The sequence below is a fragment of the Chiloscyllium punctatum genome, chromosome 13 (genome assembly GCF_047496795.1).
Source record: "Chiloscyllium punctatum isolate Juve2018m chromosome 13, sChiPun1.3, whole genome shotgun sequence".
Lineage (NCBI taxonomy): Eukaryota > Metazoa > Chordata > Chondrichthyes > Orectolobiformes > Hemiscylliidae > Chiloscyllium > Chiloscyllium punctatum.
The window spans coordinates 93,340,267-93,357,355 of NC_092751.1; the positions used below are offsets into that span (position 1 = coordinate 93,340,267).

The 17,089-nt window shown below is 40.9% G+C and overlaps 1 protein-coding gene across 3 annotated transcripts in view; it reads right to left on the reverse strand.

Annotated features, from left to right (window-relative positions):
* Nucleotides 1-17,089, reverse strand: part of kat6b (K(lysine) acetyltransferase 6B) — a 206,064-nt gene that overhangs the window by 105,265 nt on the left and 83,710 nt on the right. For all 3 annotated transcript variants that reach the window (XM_072583260.1, XM_072583261.1, XM_072583259.1), the window contains exons 4-5: nucleotides 8,550-8,665; nucleotides 5,008-5,089 (exon numbers count right to left, since the gene is read on the reverse strand). In XM_072583260.1, coding sequence (XP_072439361.1) covers nucleotides 5,008-5,089; nucleotides 8,550-8,665 — 198 coding nt within the window. The remainder of the gene's footprint in view (nucleotides 1-5,007; nucleotides 5,090-8,549; nucleotides 8,666-17,089) is intronic.

Below are 17,089 nucleotides of genomic sequence, written 5' to 3' on the forward strand. Positions count from 1 at the left end.
TTTGTTAATTTGCACATTAGATAACTCACAATTAGAAACAGAATTCAGAAGCAATAATTTAACAACACTGTTGGCACACTTACAGAAGAGATTCCATGATATCATCAGAGCTCAAAAGGTTCCTTCTCCTACAAATACCACTTCACAGTCATGAAACTCAAATCAATGGAAGATTTTTCTAAACCCACTTGATGAATAGAAGATTCTTTAACTAGAACAATAATTAGCTTTCACTGAAATATGGGAAATAAATCTCATTGAATAATATGGAGCTTGTATGTGAAGGAGAGAGCAGTACAGAAAGAATACCAAAAAACAGATGGGACTGGAGATTAAAAGATAACAATGATTTAATTGCAAGCTAATGAGGTGTAATTTGAAATTATCACACATTAAGGTAGTATGTGATGAAATTCTACAGCACAATCACAAATTACGAGAATGCTAGAGACTCAGATATTTTCTGTTTCCTCTGACCCTCATGCATTACTAGCAAAAACATAATAAAAAATGATAAAATGGCCACAAGTCAAATGGAAAATTTGTTCACAAAAACATATACCCACTTTTATAAAATGTGGCTCTGATTATATGTTGGAACTAAGATTACAGGAAATTTTACCATAATAGACAAGTAAAGACAGGTTGAGGAATGACAATAACTTGAAAAAGGTGTAAATAAGAAAATAAATGGAGGGAACAAAAGCAATCAGGATGGTAATAAGCAATATACGACAGTAACAACAATGTAGTAATTTAAACTGATACCTACCAACCGCTCAAGCATAGGTCAGTAGATAAGACTTATTTGAGCAAGAATAAAAATCAAGAATTCAGAATGTTGACAACTGAAGGATTTCAATGTTCAGAAATAAAGTGGTTAGATGAGAAAAGACAGAAAAGAACTGTGAATGAAAGGCAATTTCACAGAAATGTCACATTTCAGAAAATTCTAAGCATCTTAAGTAGATTAGATGCTTAGCAGTTTACTAGAACTGATGATATCAAAGCAGTGTAGAAATAGGGTGGGACTTGGGCACTAAGCGATATAGTTACGTTCAAAAAATTATTGAAAGGGTTAAGGTCACAATGGCTCAGCTGCATAAGCCAATCTGCAACTATGATACACAGGCCAGGATAGTCCAAACACAAGAATGATACCTGGATGTCAGAAGTTAAGTCATGAGGCAAGATTAAACAAAACTGACATGTTTTCTCGAGATTTTAGAATGTTAAGGGGTGAACTAATCAAAGTCTTCAGGAAAAGACTGGGTAGATAAAGTTAAACTAGTTGGAGATTTAGTCTGAGATTTATAGCTGGACTGTTCAGGAGAGATGTTAGGAAACGCTTCCATATACAAAGGATGGTTGAGGTTTGGAACCCTCTTACACAAATGCAGAAGATGCAAGATCAGGTGATAATTTTAAATCTGAGATTTAAATCTCATGATTTTATAAACCTCTACATTTTAGTGAAAAAAGTCCCAGTCCACCTCGCCTCCCTTTGTTACTCAGACCCTCAATTCCCAGCAATTAGATTTGATTAGATTACTTACAGTGTGGAAACAGGCCCTTCAGCCCAACAAGTCCACACCGACCCTCCGAAGAGCAACCCACCCAGACCCATTCCCCTACATTTACCCCTTCACCTAACACTACAGGCAATTTAGCTTAGTCAATTCACCTAACCTGCACATTTTTGGACTGTGGGAGGAAACCGGAGCACCCAGAGGAAACTCACGCAGACACCGACAGTTGCCTGAGGTGGGAATTGAACTCGAGTCTCTGGCACTGTGAGGCAGCAGTGCTAACCACTGTGCCACCGTACCGCCAATATCCTGGTAAATCTCTCCTGAACCCTCTGCAGCTTAATAATAGTCTTTCTATAACAGGGAGACCAGAACTGGACACAGTACTTCAGAAGAGGCCTCAACAATGTCCAGTATAGTCTCAACAATGTACTGTACAACTTCAACATAACATTCCCAACTCCTATACTCAAAAGGTCTGATTAAAGGCAAGCATATTAAATTCCTTCTTAACCACCTGACACAAACTTCAAACAATTACGTAACTGAACCTTAGGTGTCTCTATTTTTAACAGCCCTTCTTTCAATTGTACAGTCCTGCTCCCTTGTTTGTTTTACCGAAATAAAATACCTCCCATTTATCCAAATTAAACTCTAACTGTTGCCCTTCAGCCCATTGACCCAACTGATCAAGATCTCTTTGTAATCTTAGGTAACCTTCTTCACTATTCACCATACAACCAATTTTGGTGTCATCCGCAAACTTACTAACTATGCAGTTTATATTCTCATCGAAATCATTTATATAAATGACAAACAAAAACTGACCCAACACCAACCTCTTTGGAACATCACTGGTCACAGGCCTCCAGTCCAAAAACCAACGCTCCACCATCACTCAGATTCCTGTCATTAAGCCATTTTTGATATCAATTGGCAAGCTCACCCTGAATCTCATGTGATCTAACTTTACTAATCAGTCTACCATACAGAATCTTATTAAAGGCTTTACTAAAATCCAAGTAAACAATGTCTACTGCTCTGCCCTCATCAATCTGCTTGGTTAGTTTCTCAAAAAATTCAATCAAGTTTGTGAGGCATGATTTCCCTCGCACAAACCCTTGCTGGCTATCCCTCTTCATTCCTTGCCTCTCAGAACCACTTCCAACAACCTAAGTACTACTAACGTCAGACTCAGGTCTATAGTTCCCAGCATTCTCCTTACGTCCCTTCTTAAACAAAGGCACAACATTAGCCACTCTCTAGTCACCCAACATCTCACCCACACTTATAGATTATAGAAATATCTCTGCAAGAAGCCCTGCAATTTCTTCCCTAACTTCCCATAATATCCTGCGATACACTAGGTTAAGTCTTGGAGATTCATCCACCTTTATATTATCCAAGATCTCCATCCTCTTCTGTAATGCAAACTGTTTTTGAAATATCAGTATTTAATTCCGAGTTCTCTAGCCTACATTTTTTTCTCCACATTAAAAATCGATGCAAAATATTCTTTTAATATCTCTCCCATCTCCTGAGGTTCAACAAAAAGATGACCTCTTTGGTCTTTAAGGGGCCCTATTCTCTCTAGTTGCTCTCTTTTCCTTAATGTACTTGCAGAATCTCTCCTCAACCTTATTTGCCAAGGCTACCTTGTATCCGCTCTTTGTCTTTTTGAACTCTCTCTTAAGAATAACCCTACATACATTATACTTTTCACGAAATTAATTTGAACCCAGTTGTCAATATCAAATGTATGATTCTTTTTTATTCTTGACTGGAATCTTTATTCGTTTGTTGTTCTCTAATCCTAAGAGCCTTGCATTACCTTTCACTCTGACAGGAACATTACAGCTCTGAACTCTCATTATCACACCTTTGAAAGCATCCCACTTATCAGACATCCCTTTACCTGCAAACAGTCTACTCCAATCAATTTTTGGAAGGTTCTTATCTCATACCATAAAAATTTGCCTTACTCTAATTAAATGTACGCAAACAGGAGGTTGGAGAAGAACACAGGAAGCCATGCAGCACCAGGACGTGAAGAAGTCAATATTTTGGGTGTAATCTTTCTTCAAGCCAGGAGGTGGGTATAAGGGGAGCTACAGATAAAAGGGGGAGTGAAGGAGGTTGTTGGATGGGGAAAAAGGGCGGAGTGGTGAGGAAAGGATACGTGAACACAGGTAGAGGGTATGACCTGGTTGGTCAATGGGAGGAGTGAATCCAGTTGGTCAGCGGAAGAGAAGGGATGGGGTGGGTCTGGAAAGGGAGTCGGGGGATGGGAAGAGAGGTTATTTGAAATTGGAGAACTTAATGTTGAGTCCTTCGGGCTGTAGGCTGCCTAGGCGGAAGATGTGGTATTGTTCCTCCAATGCATGGTCTGATTCGCAATGGCAATGGATGAGGCCTAAGATAGTCATGTTGGAAAGGGAATCGAAAGGGAACTGAAAATGGGCAGTGACTGCGAGGTCACCCCTGTGGGCCCAGCTGAGATGCTTGGCAAAACATACCCTAAGTTTACATCTGGTCTCACAGATATACAGAAGACCACATCGGAAGCACTAGATACATTAAACTAGTTTGGAGGAGAGGCAGGTGAACCTCTGTCTCACCTGAAAGAACTGTTTAGGGCCCTGGATAGAGGGGAGGAAGGTGGTGTGCTGGCAGGTTTTGCATCTTTTACAGTTGCAGGGGAAGCTATCAGGAGGTTTGTGGAGGTTGGTGGGGAGAGTGGCGGGAACCAAGGAGTAGTGAAGAGAATGGTCCTTGTGGAAGGCAGAGAGGGGTGGGGAGGGGAAGATGATCTTGGTGGTGGTGTCTAATTGGAGTTAGTGCAAGTGTTTAAGGATGATATGTTGGATGCGAAGACTGGTGGGGTGGTATGTCAGGACAAGGGGGACCTTGTATTTATTGCATTTGAGGGAGTTTAGTGCAGTGCAGCAGGGAATGGAGGAGGTGCACTGGAGGGCTATCTGGATGACAGAGTGGGGAAAAGCACGTTGTTCAAATTAGTTAGACATCTGGGATGCTTGGGAGTGGAATGTCTCCTTGTCCGAGTAAATGTGATGGAGGTGGAGGTATTGGGAAATGAGATGGAGTTCTTGTAGGATACTGGGTGGGGGGAGATGTAGTCCAGGTAGTTATGGGAGTCTGTGGGTTTATAATAAGTGCCCATCTGTGGACGGTCACTATAGATGGAAACGAAGAGGTCAAGAAAACAATGCGAGGTATCCAAGATAGGCCAAGTGAATTTAAGGATGGGGTGGAAATTGTGGGTGAAGTCAATGAACTGCTCCAGTTCAGCCTGGGTGCAGGATGCAGGATTAATCTCTTCAGGTGTGTAAACTTATATCTTCAGATCATTAGTCCTCTTGTACACAAACCCAAAGCTAGTATCTCTCTATTTGTAATTATAGTAAAGTACATTTTGAAAATAACAAATAAGTCTCCAATACATCAGCCTCAGTGATACCTTTTGGCATTTTGGAGAGTGGTGGGTCACAGCATTCCATGTGAAATCCTCGATCACAGGAATCACAAAAAAGCATGTTATCCTAGAGAAAGAAAAATTGCAGAGTATTTCAATACATAAAGTCACTTGTGTGTTTAAATTGTACTAAACTGTAAGCAAATGTTAAAATTACTAAGTAACTATAGTATTATGAACCTGTTTCTGGTTTAATATACATTAATGATAATATTTATTATGGGATCCTGTTCTCAGGTGGACAAATTGGTGTTCCTTTTCCAAGCCTGACTTCATGTCTCCTTTTAGCTTTGGTATAATTATTCCAATAACAATAATTGCTTCAATACAATAATTATTTCTTTTCAAGAATACCTCAAAGGTGCAAAGTAAAAAGGCACAGCAACCAATGGTGGACCTAGGAAGACATTCTGGGAGAAAGTGAGGACTTCAGATGCTGAATATCAGAGTAAAGAGTGTGGTGCTGGAAAAACACAGCAGGTCAGGCAGCATCTGAGGAGCAAGAAAATCGATGTCTCGGGCATAAACCCTTCATCAGGAATGAGGCTTGTGAGCCCATGGCGACCTGGGGGGGGGGGTAGTTGACAGTACAGAAGACAGAAGTGGGAGTAAAAGTGATAGATCGGAGAGGAGGGTAGAGTGGATCGGTGGGAAGGAAGATGGACAGTTCATGAGGGCGTTGCAAAGTTGAAAGGTTGGATCTGGGTTACCCCCCCCCCCCCGCCCCCCGCACAGCAACAAAACTATCTTGTGCTGGCAAAAGCACCTTACTTAGTTGGCATCCTGTGCATCATGCTCAACACACACACCTCGACCTTCAGTACGTTGTGATTGAAATGTACGCCTTATTTTTGAGATGCGTTGCAGCAGTTCGGCAAAGTGCTTCACAGCATCTTCCAATTCCCTGATCTCTAGAGCTTAGTAGAACAAAAGGTATGTGGCAACATCAGCATCTGAAAATTTCAATTCACACTCAATCCTGACTTGGAATTATATCACTGTCCCTTCATCATTACCAGGTCAATATCTTGGACCTCACAACTTTGAAATACTCTGCATGTACCGAACCAACACTGGCCACAGTGATTCAAGAAGACAGCTCACAAATACCTTTTCAAGAGCAACTGGTGCGTGCCTCATCAACCTTGATGTCACATAAACAAATTAAAATCATAGGACATAGAACAGTACATTAACCTAACCTACATGCCCCTCAATTTCCTGCCGCCCATGTGCTTGTCCAGTAGCTGCTTAAACATCCCAAACTCTACTACCACCGCTGGCAGTGCATTCCATGCACCCACTACTCTCAGTATAAAGAAACTATCTCTGACAGCTCTCCTACACCTTCCTCCAGTCACCTTAAAATTATGACTTCTTGTGAGAGCCATTCCTGTCCTAGGGAAAGGTCTCTCGCTATTTATCTATGCTTCTCATTACCTTGTATATCTCTATCAAGTCACCTCTCTTCTTTCTTCTCTCCAGTTTGAAAAGTCCTAGCTCACGCAACCTCTCTTCATAAGATAAACCCTCCAATCCAGGCAGCATCCTGCTAAATCTCCTCTGCACCCTGTTCAAACAATCCACATCCTTCCTATAATGAAGTGACCAGAACTGGACACAATATTCCAAGTGTGATCTAACCAAGGTTTTATAGAGCTGCAGCAAACCCTTGTGGATCTCAAACTTGATCACCTTGTTAATGAAAGCCAAAACACCATATGCCTTCTTTACAACCCTATCAACTCAGGTGGCAACTTTGAGGAATCTACGTATGTGGACCCCAAGATCCCCCTGTTCCTCCACACTGCCAAAAATCCTGCCTTTAACCCTATATTCAGTATTAAAATTCAACCTTCCAAAATGAGTCACTTCGCACTTATCCAGATTGAACTCCATCTGCCACTTCTCAGCCAGGCTCTGCATCCTGTCAAATGTCTTGTTGTAGTCTGCAACAGCCCTCGATACTATCTACAATACTACCGACCTTTGTGCCATCTGCAAACTTACTAACCAAGTCATTTCTTTATCCAAGTCGTTTATAAAAATTACAACAAGCAGAAGCCCAAGAACAGATCTCTGCAGGACTCCACTGGTTGGTGACCTCCAGACAGAATACTTTCTATCGCTGTCTTCTATCGGCCAGCCAATTCTGTATCCAGACAGCCAAATTTCCCTGCATCCCATACTGCCTAACTTCCTGAATGAGCCTACCTTATGGGAACCTTATCAAATACCTTTCTGAAATCCATATACACCACATCCACTGCTTGGCCATCGTCAGCATGTCTCGCTACATCCTCAAAGAACTCAATAAGGCTTGTGAGGCATGACCTGCTCCTCACAAAGCCATGCTATCTTTAATCAAAATATGTTTTTCCAAGTCATCATAAATCCTATCTCTCAGGATCCTTTACATACCTTGCTTACCACAGATGTAAGACTGACTTGTTCTACAATTCCCAGGGAATTCCTTTTCCCTTTCTTGAACAGAAGAACAACATTCACTTCCCTGCAATTATGTGGTACTATCCCTGAGGAGAGTGAGGATGCAAAGATTATCACTAGAGGCACAGCAATCTCATTCCTCACTTCCCGTAGTAATCTTGGATATATCTGGTCTGGCCCTGGGAACTTATCTACCTTGATGCTTCCCAGAATTTCCAGCACATCCACTTTTTTTACTACCAATCTGTTCAAACCTATTAACCTGGTCCATGGTGTTTTTTTTTAGATTAGATTACTTACAGTGTGGAAACAGGCCCTTCGGCCCAACAAGTCCACACCGCCCCGCCGAAGCGTAACCCACCCATACCCCTACATCTACATCTACCCCTTACCTAACACTATGGGCAATTTAGCATGGCCAATTCACCTGACCTGCACATTTTTTGGACCGTGGGAGGAAACCGGAGCACCCGGAGGAAACCCACGCAGACACGGGGAGAACGTGCAAACTCCACACAGTCAGTCGCCTGAGGCGGGAATTGAACCCGGATCTCCGGCGCTGTGAGGCAGCAGTGCTAACCACTGTGCCACCGTGCCGCCCGTGTTCTCACTATCAACAAAGTCCCTCACGCTCTAAAAATATTTCCATTTTAAAATTCATACAAACTAGAGAGTCTCCAAAAATAGTTTGGTCACTTGGCAACAAGTTTCATTGCTTCTGATGTACAAAGGTACCTTACAGAAAGCAAGTACTAATTTTGCACTACTGATAATAGATTCATAAATAAAGAGGAAACTGACCATTCTTCAGAGATTAAAACCAATGGTGAGCAAATTGAGGGTGCAAAGAACAACTGAAGGAAGAGAAACAAAGCATGGGAAGGGAAGCATCAAAGTAAAGGAGGAAGGGATCAGAAATAGAAAGATGGAAAGAACAAAGGAAGAGAGAGAAAAGGGAAAGAGAGAGAGAAGGGGAAGGGAGAGTGAGGAGGGGGACAGTAAAGGAGGGGAAGCAGGGACGTGAGAAGTAAGAGAATGGGATGGGGTGAGAGGGTAGGAGTTAGTGAATAAATACTTACAGCATTTTTTCCTTGATCTCGACAAGCACTGCAGGTCTTGCACTCAATACACTGCCATCTTAAGGTTTTCACATGGGCAGTTAACTCTGGAGAGAACTTTAAACATGATGGATGCCCTTCAAACAAGAAAAACAATTTCAACTGCTCATTTTAATGCTGAGATTTCTGTAGTCAGTGTCATCATAATAAACTTTTCATGATAGTTCATTCTGCAAATGCACCGAAGGATAGAGTATTAAATTATCTAAAATATTCCCAAATTCAATGCCTCATCTCTGCTGTCTCAGCTACAGCAGCAATAACATAAGTGGCCTGTAAAAAAAGAAAATCAGAGAAGATTTACTTTATATGAACTTTTATACATGGGATAATGCCAAGAACAGGACTCTTGTTTACTTACAATCCTGTTAACTATCCAGCACCTTAACTATGACCAACCTTACCTATGAACAGCCATATAGGAAAGTCTGTTACATTTTATGGTCAAATTTAAAAGAAAGATAACCTCAAATGTACAAGAGGCATGCTTAACCTTTGATAAGTTTGGAAAAGAGGATGGATATTCTGTAGAAGAATATATAATGGGATTTGATAGTCTATTTTCAAGATTGTAAACATTTTATTTAAAGATTCCTAATTATGTGCTTACCTTTAAACTATTGGACTATGCCAAGATGTCCAAAATGACAAGACCAGTTTCAGAAAGAAACACACTTTTGAAGCAGGTGTCAGAAGCTTTAAAAAAAGTGCCTTAAATAACATTCATTCACAGTGGCTTTCGTAGCTCAAATGGGGCATTCGGCAATAACGTAAATAACAAAAAGCCAATGGTAGCAGAAATGAAAGACAGCCCAAATACAGGCTGACAGTATCAATATGAAATGAAAATCATAATTAAAATGAGAGATGTAGAGGTGCATCCTGCAATTATAACAGGCAACAGCAACTGGGTAACTTTAACAGAAGTACGAATCTCAGGAATTGCAGAAGCATGGTTAACAGATGTTTCAGATGGGATACAAAATATCATTATGTATTGAATTATCCTAAATGGCAGTCAAGTCGCCACAGTCTTACCAGACCATACAGCTGCTCTCTCAGAGAGAGACAACAAGTAGTAATTTAACTGGAGGGTCACCATACCTCAAGTAAGGGGCAAGGTGGAGAGTGAGAGTCTTTCATGGTAACCTCAGCCGGTGTAGGGATCGAACCCTTACTATTGGCATCACATTGCTTTGTCCAGCCAATTGTGCTAAACTGACCCTCAGCAAGATTTTCAAATTGCCTGCCACACAGAAGGCTTGGAAGGAGAAAACAATGATATTGATCAGACAGAAAGTGTACAGTTACAAGAAGCCGCAGCCTAGTTGTGAATATTTTAGGTCCAGAGTTAATTCAGCTGCATGGCGTTGGGACATACAATGTGTGCAGCGGATTGATTAAGAAGTTACCTAAATTCTTGAAAGAACAAGGACTGGAAGTAGAGTTAACAACTTTGAGAGTTCTACGAATTTCAGGTATGCGAGGGAAACATGCTAGAATCACTAAAGAGGGTGATGACTCCGTATAACATAACTGGGCTAAACCATTTTAACAACACCCAATATCAAATGAAATACTTTTATTGTTGAGCAGGCTGCCTGAGGAAAAACCTCAAATCAAACTGGATATAAATCATTACAAGGTCATTGTTATTGGGAAATCAGTGGATTTATTCTTCACAGAATCTGGATATTAATGTACTTATTTAATGAGGTCCAACTTCTCTAATTAAAATATTCAACAAGTGTTAATGCCATCAGATGATAGGAGTTCAACAGAAAAAGGCTAACTAACATAAAACCAAAACAGATGTTTGCTTATCAATATTCACACTCTTTCAAACTCTTTCCAAGGACACAGGAGTAATGGATGTTGAGTACCCCTATAAAAGGGATCAATGATAAGTGTGATATTTAAAAAAAATACGGAAGATATCACAGCCCATGGCAAGAGACTTTAACAAAGTTGCAGCAATGGACTTGCAAGTATGGGATAAGCAGAAAAACACTTTCATCTTGAATTTCGTAGTCACGACAACTAGATTTAAGCAGTCTGCAATAATATATAAGAGTAAGAAGCAATAGTAGTCAAGGTATTAGTGAAATGGGTAGGAATTGGATTGAAATACAAGCTAAATTCCTAATAGACAATTGGGGAATAGGTGAAAACAGACAAAAATTGCTAATGATGAATTTAGAGATAAGTGGGAAAATAAAGTGCTATGGCAATAAACACAGCAGCAGAGGGGACTTATAGTAATGGCGTGTCAGAAAGAAATCAAGCAGTAATACATGAGATGCTTTACAAACTCCGAATCGAACAACCAACTTGCACATTAAAATCTGCCCTGCCATGGGCAGTCATTGCGAACATTTCACTGCAAATAGTTGGGGACCACAGTGCACATTGATTGGTTTTTGGAAGAAATCCAAAAATTGCTTCAATAATAAGTATGCACCACCCCGGCTTGGGAAGGGACTGTAATTAACTCCACTTTTTCTGTGCACTTGAGTGCCCTGCATGTAAGGAGAAAAGCCTTCAATAAAGCTGAGATTTCAAAGAAACTTTTATGAGTCTCACAGCATCGTATAAGACCATCGGAAAAAGTTAAAGACAAGGATAGAAAATTCAAGAAGGTACAGATGGAAAAACTAATTTCACAGCATGGCAACCAAACTATTAGTGAGCATTGCTAGAGTTTAATAGCCAATAATTACATATTTGCAAGTCATAGAAACTAATGAGACACCATACTTCATGTACATATATACTGGAAAATTATGAAGACCATGTTAGGGCTGACTCCATACAGACTAATTGATGTAAAGAAGCAGGACAAGGTATTTGCCTGACAGACAACATAGAAGTTAAGACTGAAGTATCATATTTGCCAGAAGAGGCCTGTAAATGGAAGATGCCACCACTACAGAGAGAATAATGAAAACTGCTGGTAAATACAAACAATGCGGAAGATGAGAGTTGGGGGTAGGGTTGATGGTTTGGCAAAATCAGATAAAGAGATGGAAGACCAGAAAATGCAGTCCAAGTTTTGAAAGTGGACCTGAAATTGAATGTAACCCTTGGACATTGCTTCCTAAATATTTTCCCTCTGCAATCCCATTTGCAGCTCAAAAATTGTTGTCCTTACATAAGAGCTGGACTATAACTGTAGGTCAGAGCTCTGTGGCAGTCATTGCTGGAAAAGCGCAGCATCCGAGGAGCAGGAAAATCGACGTTTCGGGCAGGAGCCCTTTATCACCCTCCACTCCTGACACCTTCCCCTGCCACCGCAGGAATTATAAAACCTGCGCCCACACCTTCCCTCTTCACCTCCATCCAAGGCCCCAAAGGTGCCTTCCATATCCATCAAAGTTTCACCTGTACTTCCACATATATCATTTATTGCATCCGTTGCTCTGGCTAGACTGCAGAGCCGAGATCTGATCAGTCTGTTGTGTAATCGCTTAGCTCTGTCGGTCAATCTCCTTTACACTGAAGCGCGCTTCAGGGAACATCTCCGGGACACCCGCACCAATCAACCCCACCACCCCATGGCTGAACAGTTCAACTCCCCCTCCCACTCTGCCGCGGATATGCAGGTCCAGGGCCTCCACCATTGCCACTCCCTCACCACTCGACGCCTGGCAGAAGAACATCTTATCTTTCACCTCGGAATCCTTCACCCCAGGGCATCAATGTGGACTTCCCCAGTTTCCTCATTTCCCCTTACCCAGTTCCAAACTTCCAGCTCAGCAACATCGTCATGACCTGCTCCACCTGTCAATCCTCCTTCCCACCTATCCACTCCACCGTCCTGTGACCTATCACCTTTACCCAGTCCTCCATCCACCCATTTCACTTTCAACGATCTTCTCCCCAGCCCCACCCCCTCCCTTTTATCTCTCCACTCCGCGAGGCTTCCTCATTCCAACTATGTTAACGGCTTTATCCTGGATAATGCCACACATCTTGAGTGTTGTTGGAGCTGCACTTATCCAGCAGAGCCCTGAATTGTGCCTTGCAATGGGTTATTCACTCCAGGATTCTCAGCCTCTGGCCTGCACTTCTAGCCATGATATTTATAAAGATAAGCCAGTTCAGTTTCTGGTTAATGGCAACCCTAGAATGTTGATAGTGCAGTTTCAACGATAACAATACCATTTTATGTCAAGGCTAGGTGGTTAGAATCTCTCTTGCTGGAGATAGTCACTGACTGGCACAAATGTTTCTTGCCACTTGTCAGCCTGAACCTGGATATTGTCCAGTCTTGCTGCATTTAGACAGAGACTGCTTCAGTATCTGAGGAGTCACAAATATTGATGAATATTGTGCAACTGTCAGCCACTATTTCCACTTTTGAACTTATGTTGGAGGAAAGGTTATTGATGAAGCAGCTGAGGATGGTTAGACCGAGGATACTCCCCTGCCACGATGTTCTAGAACTGAGATAACTATCCTCCAAAGACCGCAATGATCTTCCTTTGTGCCAGGTATGACTGCAAATACCAGAGAGTTTTCCTCATTTTGCATTAACTCCATTTTTGCTCAGGCTTCTGATACCATACCTGGTTAATTGCAACCTTGATGTCAAGACATTCACGTTGCCCCCTCCTCTGGAATTCAATCTTTTGTCAATATTTGGACCAAGGCTGTAATGACGTCTGGAGTTCAGTGGCTGTACCAAACTCAAACTGAATATCAGTGAGCAAGTGTTGTTTGACAGCATTGTGAAATGACACTTTTATTGCTTTATTGATATTTGAAAGTAGATTGATGGGGCAGTAATTGGTCAAGTTGGATGTGTCATACTTTTTCTGAACAGGACATGCCTGGACAATTTTCCACACTATTGCACAGACTGCAATATTGTAGCTGGACTTGAACAGCTTGGCTAGGGGCTCAACTAGTTCCAGAGACCAACTTCAGTATTATTGCCAGAATATTGTCAGGACCTCTAGCCTTTGTAGGGTTCAATGATTTTAAACTTTTCTTGATTGCACATTAAATGAAATTGGTTGAAGACTTGCATCTGTGATGCTAGTGACCTCAGAGGAGGGCAGCACTCAGCACCTATGGCTGAAGATCAATGCAAGTTCTACAGCCTTGATCTTTGCACTGATGAGTTGGTTGCCTCCATCATTTGGAAGGGAGCATTTATTAAGGCCCCGAATCCTTTTAGTTGTTTAATTGTCCATCATCATTCATGACTAGATGTGGCTGGACTGCAGAGCTGAGATCTGATCAGTCTGTTGTGGAATCGCTTATCTCTGTCTGTCAGGTGCTGTTTGGCATGTAGGAATGTACAGTGGTCACTCTTACTGATGAGGTCATTGACAGATGCATCTGAAGCATAAATATTGGTGAGGATCACTCGTTCCTTTGCCATCAGCTACTCAATAGCTACAATACTGTCCTTTAGATCTTGACCAGCTGCCAGTAGTTATGCAGCTATGTCATTCTTTGTGAAGGACATTGAAGTCGCTCATCCAGAGTACAGTTTTGTGCTCTTGTCGCTCTCAATAATTTCTTTGTCCATAGTGTTCAACATGGAGGATACTCTGGGTGGAAGGGGTGTGGGAACAGTCATGGTAATTAGCAGGAGGCTTTCTTCTCTATGTTCCACCTAATGCTTTAAGTCTTACTTGGGCCAGACATCAATGTTGAGAGCTCCCTGGCTAAGTACCGTGTGAGTATATATTACTATGCAGCTATCTATGCTGGGTTTGTCCTGACACAGGCCTCTCGTGCAAAAAGCAACCCTCTCCCACTACCTCTGTCCCCTATCAACAAGCCAATTTTGTATCCAAATGGCTAGGTCTTTCTGGATCCCAAATCATTAAATTTAAATTGGAATGACTAGGCAGCAGGGGCAAATTCTCTTGCTGGTCAGATGACCAACAGCAGGTCCTGACGAGCCAAACAGATGATCTCAGCAAATTCCATGTACTGCCTTCCTTTTTCTTACCCATAACACCAATATGTGTGTGTGTGTGTCTAGGAAGTATTTTATAAAGGGATTAGAGTTTTTATTAGTCAGGTTATAGATCAATGATTCATAATTATTTACCTGGAGCTTGAAACTATTAATTTGCAATAAATAGTAATTCTTGCTAAGTACTGGTCCGTGCTTCCTATCAACTTGGGTCTAACAGGCAAGTAAATTGTGAAATGTTGCATACTTTTATAAAATCTAACTTCTGTGCCAACTCTGGGAATTGCTGGCCTCGTTTTCTACCTGCTAACACAGTAAGATATAACAATATGAAGTTCGTCCTCTTCAGTGGTGATTCATATGCTGATGTTCAGGATCTATTTGAGTCTAGCAGGCATTTATCAGACATTTACTGGAAAAAGATAATAAAAATCATCTAATGGCCTGGGAAACCACTCTTAGTTAAAAGCTTCTGAAATATTGGTGGAAGTAGAGGCTATAAATACGGGCATGTATTTATCCAAAATTCTAAAGGAAATCCAATACAATGGATAGCCTGACAAAAGTTTGCCCATGGAGTGTAGTGAATAACTCTTTGGGACAACATACACTTGACTGGTGTCAAATGACTAAGAATTGAATGTTCTAGCTGAACAAAAATTAGAAAGACAACATTTGCCTTGAAACAATTCAGCAATTGTCAGAAATTTTCAGAAATGAAAGATGCTTTCACTAAGTGGAGATGTTTAAACAATGACACCTGATGGTGTGACGAAGGAGTCATAAGAACATTTTAAAATTAATTTTTGTTTACAATCAATTACAATTTATTGTGTTTAAAGAAAGAGGATTAATGTAAAGTTGTATATTATCAAAACATCAAAAAAGAATTCAGTTCTTGATCGGTTGTATTTTAAGCAGGTATAAAATGGAAAATAATGATTTTGTTCAGTTTTAATTAGTTTTGTTCAAAGATTGTAGATTGTTTGTATATGTCTTTTCTTATTTAAAGAGGGGAATCTGTTAATGCACAAAGCAGTTAAAAGCTTAATGATTAGGGTTAACTAATTATTTGATTAAATGAATAGATATAATAGGGAAACAAGTGGGACTGCTGTGTGTAAGTAGCTGAAGGCCCGAGTAGTCCCTTAACTGGTTTTGTATGTAAATTAATCAATTGGAACATGGTGATTTAGTGCTGGTGGTTCAAATCCCACCTACACCAGAGATGTCTAACAACAACTCTGAACTGGTTGATTATATAGAAAGCCTGGGAGACTCTTATGCATAGTGGGGATATCACTTCCTCTGAGGCAGGACACCTAGTATCAAGTCCCACTTGCTCCAAAGGTACATCTCTGAACAGGTTAATCCACATCAATAAATATGTCTGTTTCAGGATTGATTTCTCACTTGTGTCCAGGTTTGTACAAAACAAAATATCACATTTAAAAATGTTACATTCTTTTTGATTCAACTGACTGTGATTTTGACTTTGTGCTTCCTTCCTTCTGTACCACAATTTCTGGCAATACCATCAGTCAGTCCTGCCCTACATTGTGGAATTTCTTCCCTAAACCTCTCTTTCTCAAACATTCCACCTTCTTCTCTTTGCTGAAAATCCTCCTTAAAATACACTTCTTCTCAGATATAGCCATCCATTCTCTTATGGTGCAGTGGTGACCCTATTTCTGAGCCAAGAGGTCTAGGTTCGAGACCCACCTGCTCTAGAAGTTGCAATGACAGCTCTGAACAGAGTGACTAGAAAATATCTACGTAGCATTAACTGAGAAATTAAGTGTTGCAAAGGTTTCCTATAAATCAAACCTTAAGTTTCAGATGTATGAAAAAATATACCATTCAGTTGAGTACTTAATTTTCTGTTACACCAACAACAAAATGAAACAAATTAAAATTTAATGCTTTATGTAGAATACACTGTCAAAATAAAAGGTGATAAGTTCTGCAAAGAAAATCAAGCACATTTAAGTTCACAATTGACTTTGTTGAGAAATACAGACTTATCTGCCTCTCATGGGTGAGGCATAAGCATTGGCCAAAACTTCAATTCCTGGCATGTCCTGGTAGTCCCAAGGCATGAACAAAATGGGATAGGCTGCAGATGCTCAGTCCAGTGCTCCAGGTTCTTTGGTGGCTGTTGCAGAGAGTTTAGTGATGGTGGTGTGAAAACCTGATCACTGGACACAGAATGGCAGGAAAAAAGTCAACGACGACTGCATGGTGGTTTAAAAGGGGTAAGTAGCAGCAGGTAGCAGAGGTGCTGGGATGGCAGTCCTAAGGTAGTCAGGGCTCAGAAAAAGTCTGGATATAAGTTCGTGGTCAAAAGGTTGCTGGCTTTGTGTTGGAGAGATAACAGGTCTCCATAAAGCCAAACTGTTGCAGTTGCCTCTGAAGAGCTTGGGGCATCATTGTAATTGCAGGAGGCATTTGGTCACCAACAGTGGAGATGAAATAAGCCCACAAAGAGTACTTATTTGGTGCAACTCAGAAATACTGGAGCGCAGAGAAACGTAGGACAGTGGAAACCTAGTGAAGTTAGATGTTT